The sequence below is a fragment of the Selaginella moellendorffii genome, unplaced genomic scaffold (genome assembly GCF_000143415.4).
Source record: "Selaginella moellendorffii unplaced genomic scaffold, v1.0 SELMOscaffold_23, whole genome shotgun sequence".
Classification (NCBI taxonomy): domain Eukaryota; kingdom Viridiplantae; phylum Streptophyta; class Lycopodiopsida; order Selaginellales; family Selaginellaceae; genus Selaginella; species Selaginella moellendorffii.
Genome location: NW_003314284.1, coordinates 1,646,070 through 1,659,716, shown reverse-complemented (window position 1 = coordinate 1,659,716; position 13,647 = coordinate 1,646,070). Strand labels below are relative to the sequence as shown.

At 46.9% G+C, this 13,647-nt stretch overlaps 3 protein-coding genes across 5 annotated transcripts; 1 reads left to right on the top strand and 2 right to left on the bottom strand.

Annotated features, from left to right (window-relative positions):
* Window positions 1–1,025: 1,025 nt before the first annotated feature.
* On the bottom strand, window positions 1,026–2,633 carry LOC9657068 (probable anion transporter 5). Its single transcript, XM_024678965.1, has one exon. It carries the CDS (start codon window positions 2,515–2,517, stop codon window positions 1,114–1,116), a length of 1,404 nt encoding a protein of 467 aa, XP_024534733.1. The 5' UTR covers window positions 2,518–2,633; the 3' UTR covers window positions 1,026–1,113.
* A 2,192-nt stretch (window positions 2,634–4,825) lies between these two features.
* On the top strand, window positions 4,826–8,902 carry LOC9657066 (peroxisomal biogenesis factor 6). Of its 2 annotated transcripts, none has more exons than XM_024678964.1 (21): window positions 4,826–5,150; window positions 5,234–5,355; window positions 5,414–5,508; window positions 5,564–5,602; window positions 5,660–5,769; window positions 5,823–5,872; window positions 5,930–6,000; window positions 6,047–6,208; window positions 6,258–6,416; window positions 6,468–6,543; window positions 6,600–6,696; window positions 6,754–6,844; window positions 6,893–7,054; window positions 7,110–7,289; window positions 7,345–7,467; window positions 7,530–7,613; window positions 7,670–7,854; window positions 7,916–8,054; window positions 8,118–8,192; window positions 8,271–8,438; window positions 8,501–8,902. In XM_024678964.1, the coding sequence occupies exons 1-21, from the start codon at window positions 4,939–4,941 to the stop codon at window positions 8,612–8,614; spliced, it is 2,514 nt and encodes an 837-aa protein (XP_024534732.1). In that variant the 5' UTR covers window positions 4,826–4,938; the 3' UTR covers window positions 8,615–8,902. The 2 variants fall into 2 exon arrangements, with proteins under 2 accessions (XP_024534732.1, XP_024534731.1); XM_024678963.1 differs by having other exon boundaries at window positions 8,268–8,438.
* Window positions 8,804–13,493, bottom strand: LOC112347676 (exocyst complex component SEC5A-like). 2 transcript variants are annotated; one of them, XM_024678962.1, is made up of 21 exons: window positions 13,094–13,493; window positions 12,893–13,029; window positions 12,722–12,822; window positions 12,461–12,655; window positions 12,286–12,413; window positions 12,075–12,233; window positions 11,922–12,026; window positions 11,796–11,870; window positions 11,612–11,749; window positions 11,363–11,557; window positions 11,143–11,301; window positions 10,957–11,083; window positions 10,694–10,904; window positions 10,521–10,636; window positions 10,264–10,462; window positions 10,102–10,210; window positions 9,966–10,043; window positions 9,856–9,912; window positions 9,653–9,802; window positions 9,398–9,601; window positions 8,804–9,336 (listed from the first exon to the last, which is right to left on the bottom strand). In XM_024678962.1, the coding sequence occupies exons 1-21, from the start codon at window positions 13,466–13,468 to the stop codon at window positions 8,977–8,979; spliced, it is 3,378 nt and encodes a 1,125-aa protein (XP_024534730.1). In that variant the 5' UTR covers window positions 13,469–13,493; the 3' UTR covers window positions 8,804–8,976. The 2 variants fall into 2 exon arrangements, with proteins under 2 accessions (XP_024534730.1, XP_024534729.1); XM_024678961.1 differs by having other exon boundaries at window positions 12,461–12,822.
* Between the last annotated feature and the right edge of the window lie 154 nt (window positions 13,494–13,647).

Sequence of the window (13,647 nt, the reverse complement as noted above, 5' to 3'; positions counted from 1 at the left end):
AAAGAGAAAAAATTATTCAAAACCCATGATAATAAAAGGTAAGTGAAATTTACTAGAAGAAAGATTAAATGATGCAAAAGACAATTGTCAGAAACCTCAAAGATAAATCATTCAAATGCAAGAAAGAAAATTAAAAAAAGTGGCTTATGGTAAGTTTGCAAATATACCTCATGGACATCAAAATAAAATTCTCTTTGCTTATCACAATCTTTGTGCCAAATCCAAAGATTTTTTATTCCAAACAATAGAGAATAACAAGATTTACAAACCCATTCATTCAATTTGTCAAAAAGAAGATAAATAAAGCATAAGAATAAGATTTGCAGTCGTGAGTAAAGCCAAAGAAAAGTAAAACAAAATAAAGGAAATTCACTCATTTGACTCCTAGGGTTAACTATGCAAAGAATCCCTAAAAGGAAGAAAATTGTACTTAAATTTCCCTTATTGTAACCCAAAAAAAAAAAAGAAAAACATGAAAATCTAGCTAAGAATCAACCCATCCTACTGCACCACTTACTCTTGATGTGCTCAAAGAGAATAAAACAATTCAAGCAAAGATGCTAAGTATAAATGAATTAGTATATGCTTTGAGAAGAAAGGTATATACCCCTGTAATTGAGGGTAGTGGGTAGCACAAGTGAAAACAAATTACATGTGGGTAGCACAAAGTGAAGACACATTAAATGTGGCAGAGCTGGCCTACCAACTACTTCAACCTACTATAGGACTACAGTGCAACCATCAAATCAAGGAACTCCATCAAAGAGTTTTGGGATGAAGCAATACCAGTGGAATTCGGCCATTATAATGCAAAAACCAGACAAGATCAGGCACCCATACATCAAGTTGATGGAACGATTCACCTAAGTCGGAGAAAAGAGCACTCTCACGGTCAAGATTTCATAAGGCAATCTGTACAAAGCCGGTAAAACTTTCTGCAAACTAGTTGCTCTTCCCCAAAAAAGATCACGACATTTTCAAAGATTCTGAAGCAAAGATAGACCTGGACGCTATTTGAAGTGTGATTGGAGAAAAAGAATGATTTCCATTTCGAAGTATGCTTCTAGCAATCTGCAAGAACCATTGCAGCGAGAAAACTTACCTGTCGAAGTTTCACTCGAAAACCCTGTCTCCGCTGGCGTATTTACAAAACACTGCGGCGCTGAAGACACAGAGAACCGCCGGAAGCCCGAAGACGAGCCTCCAGCTGCCAAGATCCGCCGGCCCCTGGCTGGACGATTGCAGAATCCATCCCGTCAGGTTGACGCCAACAATCCCCGCAAAAGTCCCAGCAGTGTTGGAGATCCCCATGACGATCCCAGCGTACCTGGGAGCAATGTCCATGTGGTTGACAGCAAAGCCAGCTCGTCCCAGCGCCAAGGATCCCAGTATCACCGACGAGCAAACTATCGCGCTCTGGACGGAAGAGATCTTCGGCATGATTCCCAGCCCAGCAGCAGCGACCACAAACCCCACGCCGTTGATCCACTTCCTGGTGTGAGCTACGTTCATGATCTTCCGGGTCACGAAGTAGTCCGCCACCAGTCCCCCCACATTGGACATGACGAACATCACCACGTATGGCATCGTCTTGGAGGCTCCCATGTGTTGCAAGCCGACGTGAAGGCCCTGATCGAAGTACGTCGGCAACCAGCTCATGAGGACGTAGAGAACGTAGTGGAACGTATAGTTGTTGACGACGATCGCCCACACCGGCAAGCTCTGGAGGATCTTCTTCCAAGGAATGTGGGTTCTTGATCGAGCAGCAGTAGCAGCAGCAGCAGCGGAAATCTCTAGCCCGCCAACCTTCTTCCAGTTCTCTTTCGTAGCAGCCGCCAGCAATCCATTCTCCTCGCCAGCCTTCACGGAATGGATGCTCTTGAGCTCGATGTCCGCCGGAGCTCCAAACCCCGCCGCCGAGGCCTTTGGATGCTCCGAGAGTGGCGGATCTGTCGAGTAGAAGTGCCAGAAGATCGCCCAAGTGAGGCCCATGAGAGCTTCCATCACGTAGACCGCCCGGGGGCCGCTCCAATGGACGAGCTCCGGGAGGAAGAGCATCCCAAACGCGGCCCCGAGATACATCCCCGACGTGGTGAGAGAGACCGACCTGGATCGCTCGTGAGGGGGAACCCACTGCGCCAGGACGGTGTGGACCGATGGGATGATGAATCCCTGCGCGACGCCGACGAGCACCCGGATCAAGATTATCACGGCGCTGTTGTGGCGCGGATCGATGGGCGTCGCGATGCACGCCAGCGTCCACGCGAAGAATGACCAGAGAAGGACCCTGCGGCCGCCGATGCGCTGCGCGACCCAGCCCCCCGGGACCTGGGAGATGGAGTAGCCGTAGAAGAAGGCCGAGAGGAGATTACCCTTGGATTTCTGCGTGATCCCGGCGGAATTGGCCGCGGCCGTGTAGGCGATGGAGAATCCCGTGCGCTCCACATAGCACACGGCCGTGCACACGAAGGTGAGCAGCACGATGATCCGGCGCTGGGGCCATTTCGACGACGCCATGCTTACATTTCCTTGCGGAATCTCTCCCCGATCTGTGCGCCTTGCCTGGATCTACCTAGAATGAGGAATGCATTGGCGCTGTGATCTGTCCGCCATAGCCGAGCTTTCCCTCGATGTTTTAGGGTTTGACTTTGAAATAAAGCTTACGTGGATGCCACGTGCTAGACAGGTCACCCGCCACGCTGGCTGCGCGCCAAAACTGTGGTTTAAACGAAAGGGCATTGCATTTTTAGGGCGGAAGCGTTTTGTTGAAGAGGGCGGCGATGAGGCGATCCCATGTAAGTGTCTCTCTTGGAAAGATCTCACGGCTTCTCTCAGCCGCCTGGAAGGGCTAAGCTCAAATCGCTCAAATCTGGAGTGTCCAAGTCCTGGAAGAATGCAATGTGTCGCGTCATCGTCCTCGTCTTGGTCGATCTGTTGATGTCGTCAAGACAAACAAAGGGAAGTCTTTCTGATTTCTTTTCTGGAGCTCCAGGCTTACGATCCAGTTGCTTGCTCTACATTCCAAGCGAGTCCGTATGGATGTGAGTTCACAGAAGATTTTGCGTTTCTGTCTTTCTCACTGTGAATTTCCTTTGTCTTTTTTGCTGTTCTTCAGTGACCATTCCTGACATCAAGCGAAGGTTTTGCATCACCCATGCTGTAAAGAGATACTTTCCTCAAGGGCATCACGACAATTTTGTCGACGGTGGAGTATGTATCAAATTTCTCCTCTTTGAAAGTTTATTTTGTTCTTAAGCGGAACCTCCTTTTTGTTTTTCTTTCCATGTGTTTAGTGTCGTATCCGAGATTCGTCGCCGCCAAAGAGAACATCCGGGAAGCACATAATTCCTGGCCCCCATCGCTGTTCCGGTAAGTTACGTTCGGTAAAATTTCCATGATCTTGTAAAATTTTCCCCGCAGTGACGCAGCGAAACGTGATAAATGGAACAATTGATGCCAATGATTTGGTGCGCCGGCCAAACAGACGAGGACCCCAGCAGCTATTCCCGATTTCTCACTACAACGAAGACATCATTGCCGGGAGATTTCATCCGAAAGAGACGGTACGCTACCTAAGTTCTTCCAGACCCGTTTTTGTGACGAGGGTCTCCTTGTTCGATCCAGAAATGGGATAGGAATCTCACGCTTGGCTACCCCGCGTTTGATCGAGAAGAAGTTCGTGAGAACTTGGTGAGAGGTAAACAGGTACGCTACCAGAGCTTCCTCGTCCTTTTCCATTTTGTTTCTGCGATGCTTCTCGTTCCTAGATTTGACTGATTGTTTCCAATCTCTCGCCTCGTTTGGACAGGCCTCGCGTGAACACGCCGCTCACAGGCAGCGGACGCACGCAGTATTGACAGAGTACCTGTATGATGCCAGAGACAGAGCCGGCGACGTTTTCAACAAAGACGAATTCACCGGCAGACGCGTAAGTTCTTGACTGGATCATTGTTCTCCTTGTCTCATGGAATTGATTCATAAAAAAAAAAATTATTTTTTGCAGCAACTATGGGCTTCTACACATTGAGAGTTTCAAAGTCATCCATCGATTTGCCACGAGATAAACGCTACACTCGTCTCATCGATCTACAATGTAGACTCTTTTTCTATGTTGTGAATATACCTGAATCTACCACGTGGTTGGTCCGCATTCCCCCGCCGGGGTTCGTACAATATTCCGTCGATTGGTCCTCTTCTTTGCAAGTGTAGACTTTTAGGGTTCTTTATTTTCTTTGCTAATGCGATGCGATCACTGTGGCGACAGCGGCAATCTTCCATCCTCCCGGCGTCCGATGCGCTCGATCCGATCACGCCACAGCAGCAGCAACAGCGTCAGCGCTCCTTGATCCGATTCTCTCACGTCGCATCGCATTTGCGCATTCTCTCCCTTGCGCCAAGCCAGGACGCCCGTCTGTAAATCGTGCGTGCCAGGGTGCCGGCGCATCGGATTTTTTCCAGTTTTTTTCCCAGGCAAGTCGGACATGTCCTTCTTTGATTAGATTCGCATTTCCCTAGTCATATATATTTTTTAGTGTCTCGGACCTTGTCATTTCCCCGGCAACTAGAGATTCCTTGCTCCATTTGCATAGTCCTTTTCCCTGGCACTACTTTATCGCCGAGTGGTTTGATATCTCTCCCTGTCGCCGGGTTGGCAGTGTTTGCGAGCAACTTCCACTTGCCTTCCCGGTGATTGGGTCCTAGTTGGATCTTCTTAGCTAGCACTAGGTAGTTTGATTCCCAAGCAAGCACGCATCTATTTTTCTGCGGTTTTCGCGTTTTTTTTACCTTGTGGGCGAGCTTAAATTCTCGTTTCCTTACACTAAGATGTTGCCCTCTTCCAGGAGTTCTAGCTAGCGAGCGAGAGCGAGAGTGAGCAAGCGAGCGAGCAGCTGCTACGACTGCTGCTCGACGCAGCCGGTGCTGTTTAGCTGAGGAACAATGGAGCAGAAGTATGTCATGTGGTCGACCATCGGACTTGGGCTTGGTGTGGGGCTCGGACTCGGCCTTGCTCGTTCGAAGTCTTCCCCGAATGTGGCCTCTGCTGGAAGGCAGCTGCAGCAGCCGGATGTCTTAGAGCTGGAGCTCTTGAGCCAGATAATTGATGGGAAGGACAGTGGCGCTACTTTCGACGAGTTCCCTTACTATCTCAAGTATGTATCACTTGTGTTGGAGCTTTGCTTGACTTGCAATTTGTGTTGACCCTCTCGTTGCGTGACTTGTTGGTGTTTTGCAGCGAGCAGACGCGAGTTCTTCTTACGAATGCTGCTTACGTTCACCTCAAGCAAAGGGAGTTCTCCAAGTATACGCGAAATCTCTCACCAGCGAGTCGGACAATACTCCTGACTGGGCCGGCAGGTAAGACTTCCGTTTTTCTCCTCTTTTCCCTTGAGTGCCAACACGCTTTTGTTTGGAGGTGCCGAGGCCTACCAGCAGATGCTTGCGAGGGCTCTGGCTCACTATTTCGAAGCTAAACTCTTACTCCTTGACGTTTCCGACTTCGTCTCCAAGGTACCAAGCTCTTCTTTATAGACGAGAATATTCAAGCAAAATGTGGATGTTTCAGGTTCAGAAAAAGCACGGCGATGTGAAATTTTCTTCTGAGGTATAGCTTTTTGTGGTTCCCCATTTTTGAATCTGATAATTATTGTCTGGTTCACAGCCATTGCCTGAGGTTTTGTTTCGAACTGTAAGCCAGTTCGCCAGTAACGTCGGAAGCTTAGCAACACAAATCACAAGGTCATCAGGCGAAAATGCCTCAGATGCTCAAAGGTCTTCATTTTCTTCTTTTCCCGGGAAAATTATTCACATGCGTGTTTATACAGTAATACATCTCCTAACAAAAGTCCAGAAAAGTCGGGAAAAGCTCCAGAAGGTCGGACATGCATTCCACATTTTTTATATGGCAGCCTAATGTTTTGTTCTCTTGCAGCCTTGCCTTTGCGTCGGAGTAATTCCTTGGGACTATTTGAGGAGAAGTCACTGTTTAATGCATTGTTCAAGGTTTGCATAATGAATGCTGTTGCAAATGTTGTAACTTCTTCTACAGGTTCTCGCATCCGTTTCTGGGTCCAGTCCGATCGTCCTCTACTTGCGTGACGTAGAGAGACTTGTGTCGAGAGGCCCAAAGACATACTCTCTGTTCTTGAAACGTTTGAAGAAGCTTTCAGGCCCAATTTTAGTGTTGGGATCAAGGATAATGCAAACTAAGGTACAAGTCGTTTGTATGTGTTCTTCTGCATCTAAAGCGTTTCCGGCAGGACTCTGAAAGTGTAAATGAGAAGTTGGAGCACCTGTTTTCATACACCATCAACATTAAACCTCCCGAAGACAATGCAGTTCTTGTCAGCTGGAGAAGTCAGCTAGAAGAAGACATGAAAACAATTCAAGCTCAAGACAACCGAAATCACATTTTAGAGGTAATAACATAATGAGGCTAAATATGCAAACCAGAATCATTCCCTGTCCAGGTTCTCGGTTCGAATGACGTAGAGTGCGACGACCTTGGATCCATTTGCTTCAGTGACACGATGCTTCTTAGTAACTGTAAGCTGAAAGAGTCTCTTTGCCTTCTCTCATAAGAATGTCTTTGATTTTTTTAGACATTGAAGAAATATTGGTTTCGGCGATTTCCCATCATCTAATGAACACAGAGCAACCAGATTATCGCTCAGGAAGGCTTGTACTTTCTTCTAAAAGGTTGGTTTTTTTTTTAGTTTCTGACGTTTCAGTTTTAACGTTGAAATACATGTCCAGTCTTGCTTATGGCCTAGAATTATTTCAAGCTGGGCAGCTTGACAGCAACGAGGCTAAATTACAAGCAGAAACAAAGGTGGAGACTTTGAAGGTTCGTGTTTCTCAAATTTTATGGAAAGTTAGCTCACTCGTGTTACAGCCGGAAGCTCAGGAAACAGTCACCAGAGGGAATGCGGACGTCAAAACAGATGTTCCTGTTGCGGAGGCGAAAACCGAAGTTTCAAAGCCTGAAGGACCCAAGCCAGACAACGAAAAGAAATCATCTGATACAACGAAGCCTGCTCCCGTTACCACAAAAGCAGTAAGATAGTTCGATGTTATGAACTGATACCTGAAAATGTTGTTCCTTGTAACAGGACGTCCCTCCAGATAATGAATTTGAAAAGAGAATCAGACCAGAGGTTATTCCAGCTGGAGAAGTTGGAGTGAACTTCCAAGATATTGGTGCTCTTGACAACGTTAAAGAGTCCTTGCAAGAGCTTGTGATGCTACCATTGCGAAGGCCCGAGCTGTTCAACAAGGGTGGCTTGATTAAGGTATATCTAGAAGGGAAGAGGAAGAGCATACTAAATTTTTTAATGCCTTTATCAGCCTTGCAGAGGCATTCTTTTGTTTGGTCCCCCAGGAACTGGGAAAACCATGCTTGCAAAAGCTGTTGCAACGGAAGCCGGCGCTAGCTTCATCAATGTCTCAATGTCTTCCATAACATCAAAGGTAAAGTAACAAGGCATCTTAAATTGGAGCTCCAGAAATGACGTGATATTCTTGACTTGCAGTGGTTTGGTGAAGACGAAAAGAATGTACGGGCTTTGTTTACGCTTGCCGCAAAAGTAGCACCTACGATCGTCTTCATTGATGAAGTATGTGTTCTATCAAGTTGCTTCCACTTTTACCGAGGCAAGATGCTATTGTGCAGGTTGATAGTATGCTTGGCCAACGATCTCGTGTGGGAGAGCACGAGGCAATGCGGAAGATAAAGAACGAATTTATGGCGCATTGGGATGGACTCTTGACCAAGGGTGCTGAGCGTGTCCTCGTTCTGGCTGCAACAAATCGTCCATTTGATTTGGACGAAGCAATCATCCGAAGATTCGAGCGAAGGTATCCGTTTGCTTTTTGAACGCTGAATTTTCTGACTGACTTGAACTTGACTCTTGTGCAGAATCATGGTTGGTTTACCAGACGTACAAAATCGCGAGAAAATCCTACGGGCGATTCTTTCGAAGGAACATCTATCGAGTGACTTTGATTTTCCGGAGCTTGCCAACATGACCGATGGATATTCCGGAAGCGACCTGAAGGTACCAGTCCACATTTCAATTTTTCTTTTCCTTTGAGATGATTCACAAGGACAAGTCTTCCAGAACCTTTGCATGGCGGCTGCGTATCGACCCGTACGTGATTTGCTGAAGAAAGAGAAAGAGAAGAAAGAAAAAGCAGTAAGCTGTCCCTCTCTCCACATTGCGCTTTCTCCCAGTTCTAAAGTCGTGGTCTTTTCTTTCCTCTGGCTATAGAAGAAAAAGAAACGCTCCTCCAAGGAAGAAAGCGAAGCTACTTCCAAAAGCGACAAGGAAGAAGCAGCGGCCAAAGGAGGACCAGCGCCGCCACCAACAGATGCAAAAACAGCCGACGACCTGTCTCTCAGGCCACTCAACATGGACGACATGAAAGAGGCCAGGAAACAGGCAAGCCCAATCTTCTCTCAAGTTGCATGAAACCTTTCGTTCTTACTCCCTCTACTTCCCAGGTCTCTGCCAGCTTCTCCGCCGAAGGAGCGGGCATGTCCGAGCTCCAAGAATGGAACGAGCTCTACGGCGAGGGTGGATCTCGCAAGAAGCAGCAGCTCTCCTACTTCATGTAAGACCACCACGGCGCAACAACACTACCTTTACAACACGGTACTAGACAACACAACGATTACTACCATTATACAACAGCAACGATTATACTACTATAACGATACTATTTGACAACCACAACACTAACAGGGATGGGTTGTAACACTTACAACCGATGGATTGGATACTTCCATATACTTCTAGTCATTGGGTAGCGGTAGCTAGCTCAGCTACATAACAATTCTTTACTTTCATGCGTGGAAGCAGCTCAAAGCACTTGTACAGTCTATATAGAACACCGATTCTTTATACACCATGAGATTGTTATTTTTCTCTCCAAGAAAGTAGGAACCAAGCGAGAGAAACTAAAAGAATGCGTTGTAGTTTATCTGAGATCGTCGTCCACGGAAGAAGCATTGGACGCAGTGGAGGTTCTCCGCGAGACTGTGCGTGGCTTTGTGAACCGACTCGCCGGCTCGCTGTGGAACGGGGACAGTGGAGGGAGGCCGGGGAATGGCTCGTCCGAGAAGCTGGATCCCGACGAGCGCCTCCTGTGCCTCCCTGCTCGAGGCGACTGCGTGACGCTGGCGCTCTCTAAAACACCACCCTTAGGAGAAACAACCCCTCGCTTTGCAGCGTCTGGCGGAGCGATTGACTCGCCGTTGTCTTGGAAGCATATCACGTTGACGCGCGTTCTCTTGAGCTCAGATGGCAAGTACTGTGCTTTTACGTCGTCAGCGCGAGCCTGATGGAATGAAACTCGGATTAGAAGATGTTTTAATGGAACGAGAAAGCTCGCTCTCTACCTGTATGTCGTCCACGTTAGGGGGAGCTTGCACGCTTTCCTCCTCTTCGCTCCCTCGGGTCAAACGACGATTGTGCCCCGTGCTTTCGCTTGATTCACCACCAACGTCTTGCACTTTCTCGAGCAGGACCTCCCGCAGGGAGGTTAGCAAGGCCTTTGCATCGCTCGTACAATACAGGCTGAAAACGGACTCCAAGTAATCCAGCTAAAAAGTCACGAAGATCAAATCACACGTCCGGATCTTGTGAGCTCGTACCTCAAGCATTAGTTGACAGAACCCGTTGACGTCGAGATGGTTGAGAGCCTTGGACAGGTTTTCACTTGCTGTGGTGTGCAGCGCACGTATAAGCCCCTCGAAAAGAACGCATATGACCTTGCGGACAAAAGTTTTGGCTCCAGCGTAAACCTGCGGCGGGAGATAAACTTAAATCTTTCAGACACTGAGATGATAGAGCTTACCTCTGCATGTACAGCAACCAGTGGATGAAGAAGCTCCACCGCCGCGTCACGTATTCCCTAGACATGCACAACAAAGAAACTCTAGCCAGCGAAGAAGTAGCCACAAGTACCTTGACAGGAGGAGCAGATGCCCATTGAGTCCCATCATCTAATATGTAACTGGCTGCAGTAGTTCCTACCGATGAAGCCTGGACGTCGTGAAAGAAATTTCATAACGGATGATGCCATAAGAGAAATACCACTCACCTTGACGTAGTTGTACTCATTCAAAATCTTTTCTTCTAAAGCCGAGAAGGCAGCCACAACTTCGCTTTCCGTAGGTGAAATTTCAACTACCGGCTCTTTGGCGTTCATTCTGTAAAAACTCACAAATTTTAGATAAAATAGAGATCAAGTGCGAGCTGATACCTCTCTCGGGTCCAAACATCCTTGTGTTTGCTCGAAAGTTCTGGCAACAAAATACTTTTGATGAAACCAATATTACTTAGCACCATCAAGAGTTTCTGGTGAGGATTATTAACTTCCACCCCGACTTGAAGTCCGACAAACTTATTATTTGCCGAAAGTGTATCTGCAGCCATATTAACAATTTTTTTATCTAAGAGCTCTGCAACAAAACCACCATGAGCAGGTAAGCTTTTATACTTTGCAGAATGGTGACTCACCTAGAACGTCCAAAAAGCACTCATAAAATGCAGTCTGTAAAGACGCCTGCATCTGACCGAGTTGAGTAGCCAGATTATTAGGCGGAGTTGGCTCAAGTTTCACCTTATCCAACACCCTGTGTTGATAACATTTTCGGTTAAAAGAAAGGAAACAAAATCAGCCGGTAGCGTACTCTTTCATGTGTTCTATCGTTGAGTTGAGAATGTCACGAAGCTTCAGAGGAAGTGAAGAAATCGCATACAAGGATTCATTCCGTTCTACGGCGGGCACTGGTATCCAGTCTTCCTCTTCTATCAAATCGGAAGCCTTTTGCCGCATCAAAGAGCAAAACTTGGAAATAAATTGATGCACAAGTTCCATCTTTAACGTTGTCAATGTTTGAACTGTTAACCATCCATAACGTTAACAATACTATTTCACAACTTTAAGCTATACCTGCGCCGACAGGAGAACAATCCTTTCCAGAAAGAGCCGCACAAGCCTTTGAAAGCTCCCACAGAGCTTCTCGCATATACCAACGCATCTCTGTTGCTTCCGCGAGTGTCGTAAAAGCAGTGTGAACCTTGCATGGAAAATCAAACATTTTAAGAACAATTTTGAGAATAAAGAATAAATTCTTACTTTAGATTCGTACGAGCCTACAATTCCTTGGACCATAGCTACAACTTCATCGAGAGAGTGTGAAGTGTATTGAACAACCACTTTGGGTTTTTCTTCAAAAGGATAGTTTTCATGATCACGGTCTTTCGGCTCTGCCTTTTGTGTACTTGGACGTGATACCTTGACAAGGGAAACATTTATACATTCAACTAACGAAAGAAGCCATTTAACGAACACTCACCTTTGCAAATTTTCCCTTGAAAATTGATAATGCCAGTCTCCAAAAATCAGGAACATACTGAATAATAACAGCTGAAAGCCTGCGTATAAGCCTTCCAAACAGTGCATCAGATTCGTCGTTGATAAAATCTCTAATTTCAGCTTCCGTTGCATCATCTTCTTGATCCACAATAAATAAGGAAATGTCAACCTCAGACTGCAAAACCCAAAACATAATAAGCTTCACACTAACACTCAAAGCGTCACTTACCAACTTTGGCGATTCACTTTGCAATTGCTTCCATCGGGCATCCGATTCCACTTTTTGCTGCAAACGTCCATGCAGGTTATCCATCTGAACCTCGTGTTCTAGGACGCATGCCTCAAGAATCGCTCGAATCCGCCGCTCCTATCACCAGTTTAAAATATGATTCCCATTTGAAAGGCTTCCTTACTTGCATACTTAAGTACTGCCAGACAGGGTCAGAGTCAGGATCCAACTCAAGTAGTAGCCGTATTGCATTTTCGAGCTGCCAGATCGAGATGGTTAAGCATCTGTTATATCGAAAAAAACGCTATACCTGCGAAAATTCGGCATGAGGGTCTTCCATGCATCTCGAGAGCATGTCTTTTAATTCTTGCACAACTTTCTCGACTTCTTCAAACACGCGCTTTAATATTCTTCCCTGCAACGCATTGTTAGTGGGTAATCCCAAGGTCTGACTGCTACTAACATGCGAAGGAAGGACGAGCGACTTGGTCTTTTTGTACTCTCTCACAGCCATGTCATATTCACATTTGCTGATATGCCCACGTATTGCGCTTGGAAGGTTGAATAGTGTTCGAAAACGTTGCAGCATTCCTTGAACAGATCGAATTCGTTCAGCTTGAGCCTGAAAGCTAAGAAGTTACAATTTCCAAAAATAATAAAATACAACTTGATACCTGCCGCTCGAGGAGAGGTCCAAAAGCTCGCTTTGCTACCTCGTCCAAGTCCTGAATAGCATGAGTTAAGTGTGCAGTGCCCGCGCCCTCGGCATCCGACTCTATCTGTTGCAATTTTGAGTGTATATCTGCAACAAGGAGTAAGCGACGAACCACTGAAAATATCAGCACATACCGTCAATCGTATTTTTACACGATACAAAACACTCAAAGTTTTCCTTGACAAGAAGCTTCAGCTGCTGCTTTCGGTTTTGCAGATCCATTTTTAGAGCCGCGTCTCCGTGTTCCAAATCGGAGGCTTTGGTTCTCTGATGAATGCGTGCCAAAAAGTACTTCGGATCGAACTTTTCTGAATGATACAGCACTTTTTCTGCATTGGAAGACAAATAAATTATATATAAGAAAAAACAATAATTTCTATCTTTTCCTAAGAAACCTCGACTTGTAGGATCTCGGGCCGGAGCATCTTGCGCTGGAGCTTTTGCTCCCGGAGAGGCTGAGTCACTTATCAACGTGAGGGACTTCAAATCTATCGTCCTGTTTGAGAAAGCAGAAGCTTAAGTCACGAAAAGTTTAAAAGTAAGAGCAAAACAACTAGAGCACTCACCCGAGACCCAGAGGATCGATCAGATCCTCTCGGGGATAAACCTCTCCCCCAGCCATGGTCGCCCTGCGGGCAAGAGTCGACCTCCGCAATCCTGGAGCAGCTCTTGCCTCACGCATGGCACGAACTCTTCGGTGGAGCTGTAAGAAAAGCAAAGGAACGAAGAAAACTAAGAGCAAAACAAACAAGAGAAGATCACTCTACCTCTTCTTCGTTAACTTTGCTCCAAGACTTCGGTTCTTCCTCCTCCACCTCCTCGTCACTAAAATCCTCGATCCCAAGATCCGCGTCCCTGCTCGCATCCACCGGCTTGGCAGTGGCAGCGGCAGCACGAGGAGCATCGTCGTCATCGTCGGAAGAAATGCTCAGGAGCTCCACTTCCGATTCGTCGTCCTCCATTGGATGAGGAGTTGGATTGTTTAATTGCTGGCGCTGTGCGGGAGGAGGAGCGGCGGGCGGCTTTCGAGAGGGCGGCGGCGGGCGGGTGTAGCGGACGTCTCGCTGCGCTTGCTCCTCCAATGCGCGCTGTAGCAGCTCCTCCTCGTCCTGGTCATCTTCTTCCTCGGAACTCGACATCATCAGCGGCGCACGACACAGAGATCCGTTCCAGGTGCTTTAGATTGTTCGCTAGATCTACGTCATACCTTGCCGCGCGAGCGAGAGGACTCTAACCCTAGCTCGAATTGGATCGCGCGCAGAGTTTTAGGGTTCTTCGTCTAGGGTTTATTGGCGATGATGATAGATCCCAGGCGCGTTGC

Coding starts and splice junctions, on each gene's coding strand:
- LOC9657068 (XM_024678965.1), bottom strand. CDS start 2,517: ATGGCGTCGTCGAAATGGCCCCAGCGCCGGATCATCGTGCTGCTCACC.
- LOC9657066 (XM_024678963.1), top strand. CDS start 4,939: ATGGAGCAGAAGTATGTCATGTGGTCGACCATCGGACTTGGGCTTGGT. Junction 6,544..6,599: donor CACGATGCTTCTTAGTAACT/GTAAGCTGAAAG, acceptor TGATTTTTTTAG/ACATTGAAGAAATATTGGTT. Junction 6,697..6,753: donor CTTGTACTTTCTTCTAAAAG/GTTGGTTTTTTT, acceptor ATACATGTCCAG/TCTTGCTTATGGCCTAGAAT.
- LOC112347676 (XM_024678961.1), bottom strand. CDS start 13,468: ATGATGTCGAGTTCCGAGGAAGAAGATGACCAGGACGAGGAGGAGCTG. Junction 10,637..10,693: donor ACGATAGAACACATGAAAGA/GTACGCTACCGG, acceptor TTATCAACACAG/GGTGTTGGATAAGGTGAAAC. Junction 9,913..9,965: donor CATCTGCTCCTCCTGTCAAG/GTACTTGTGGCT, acceptor GTGCATGTCTAG/GGAATACGTGACGCGGCGGT.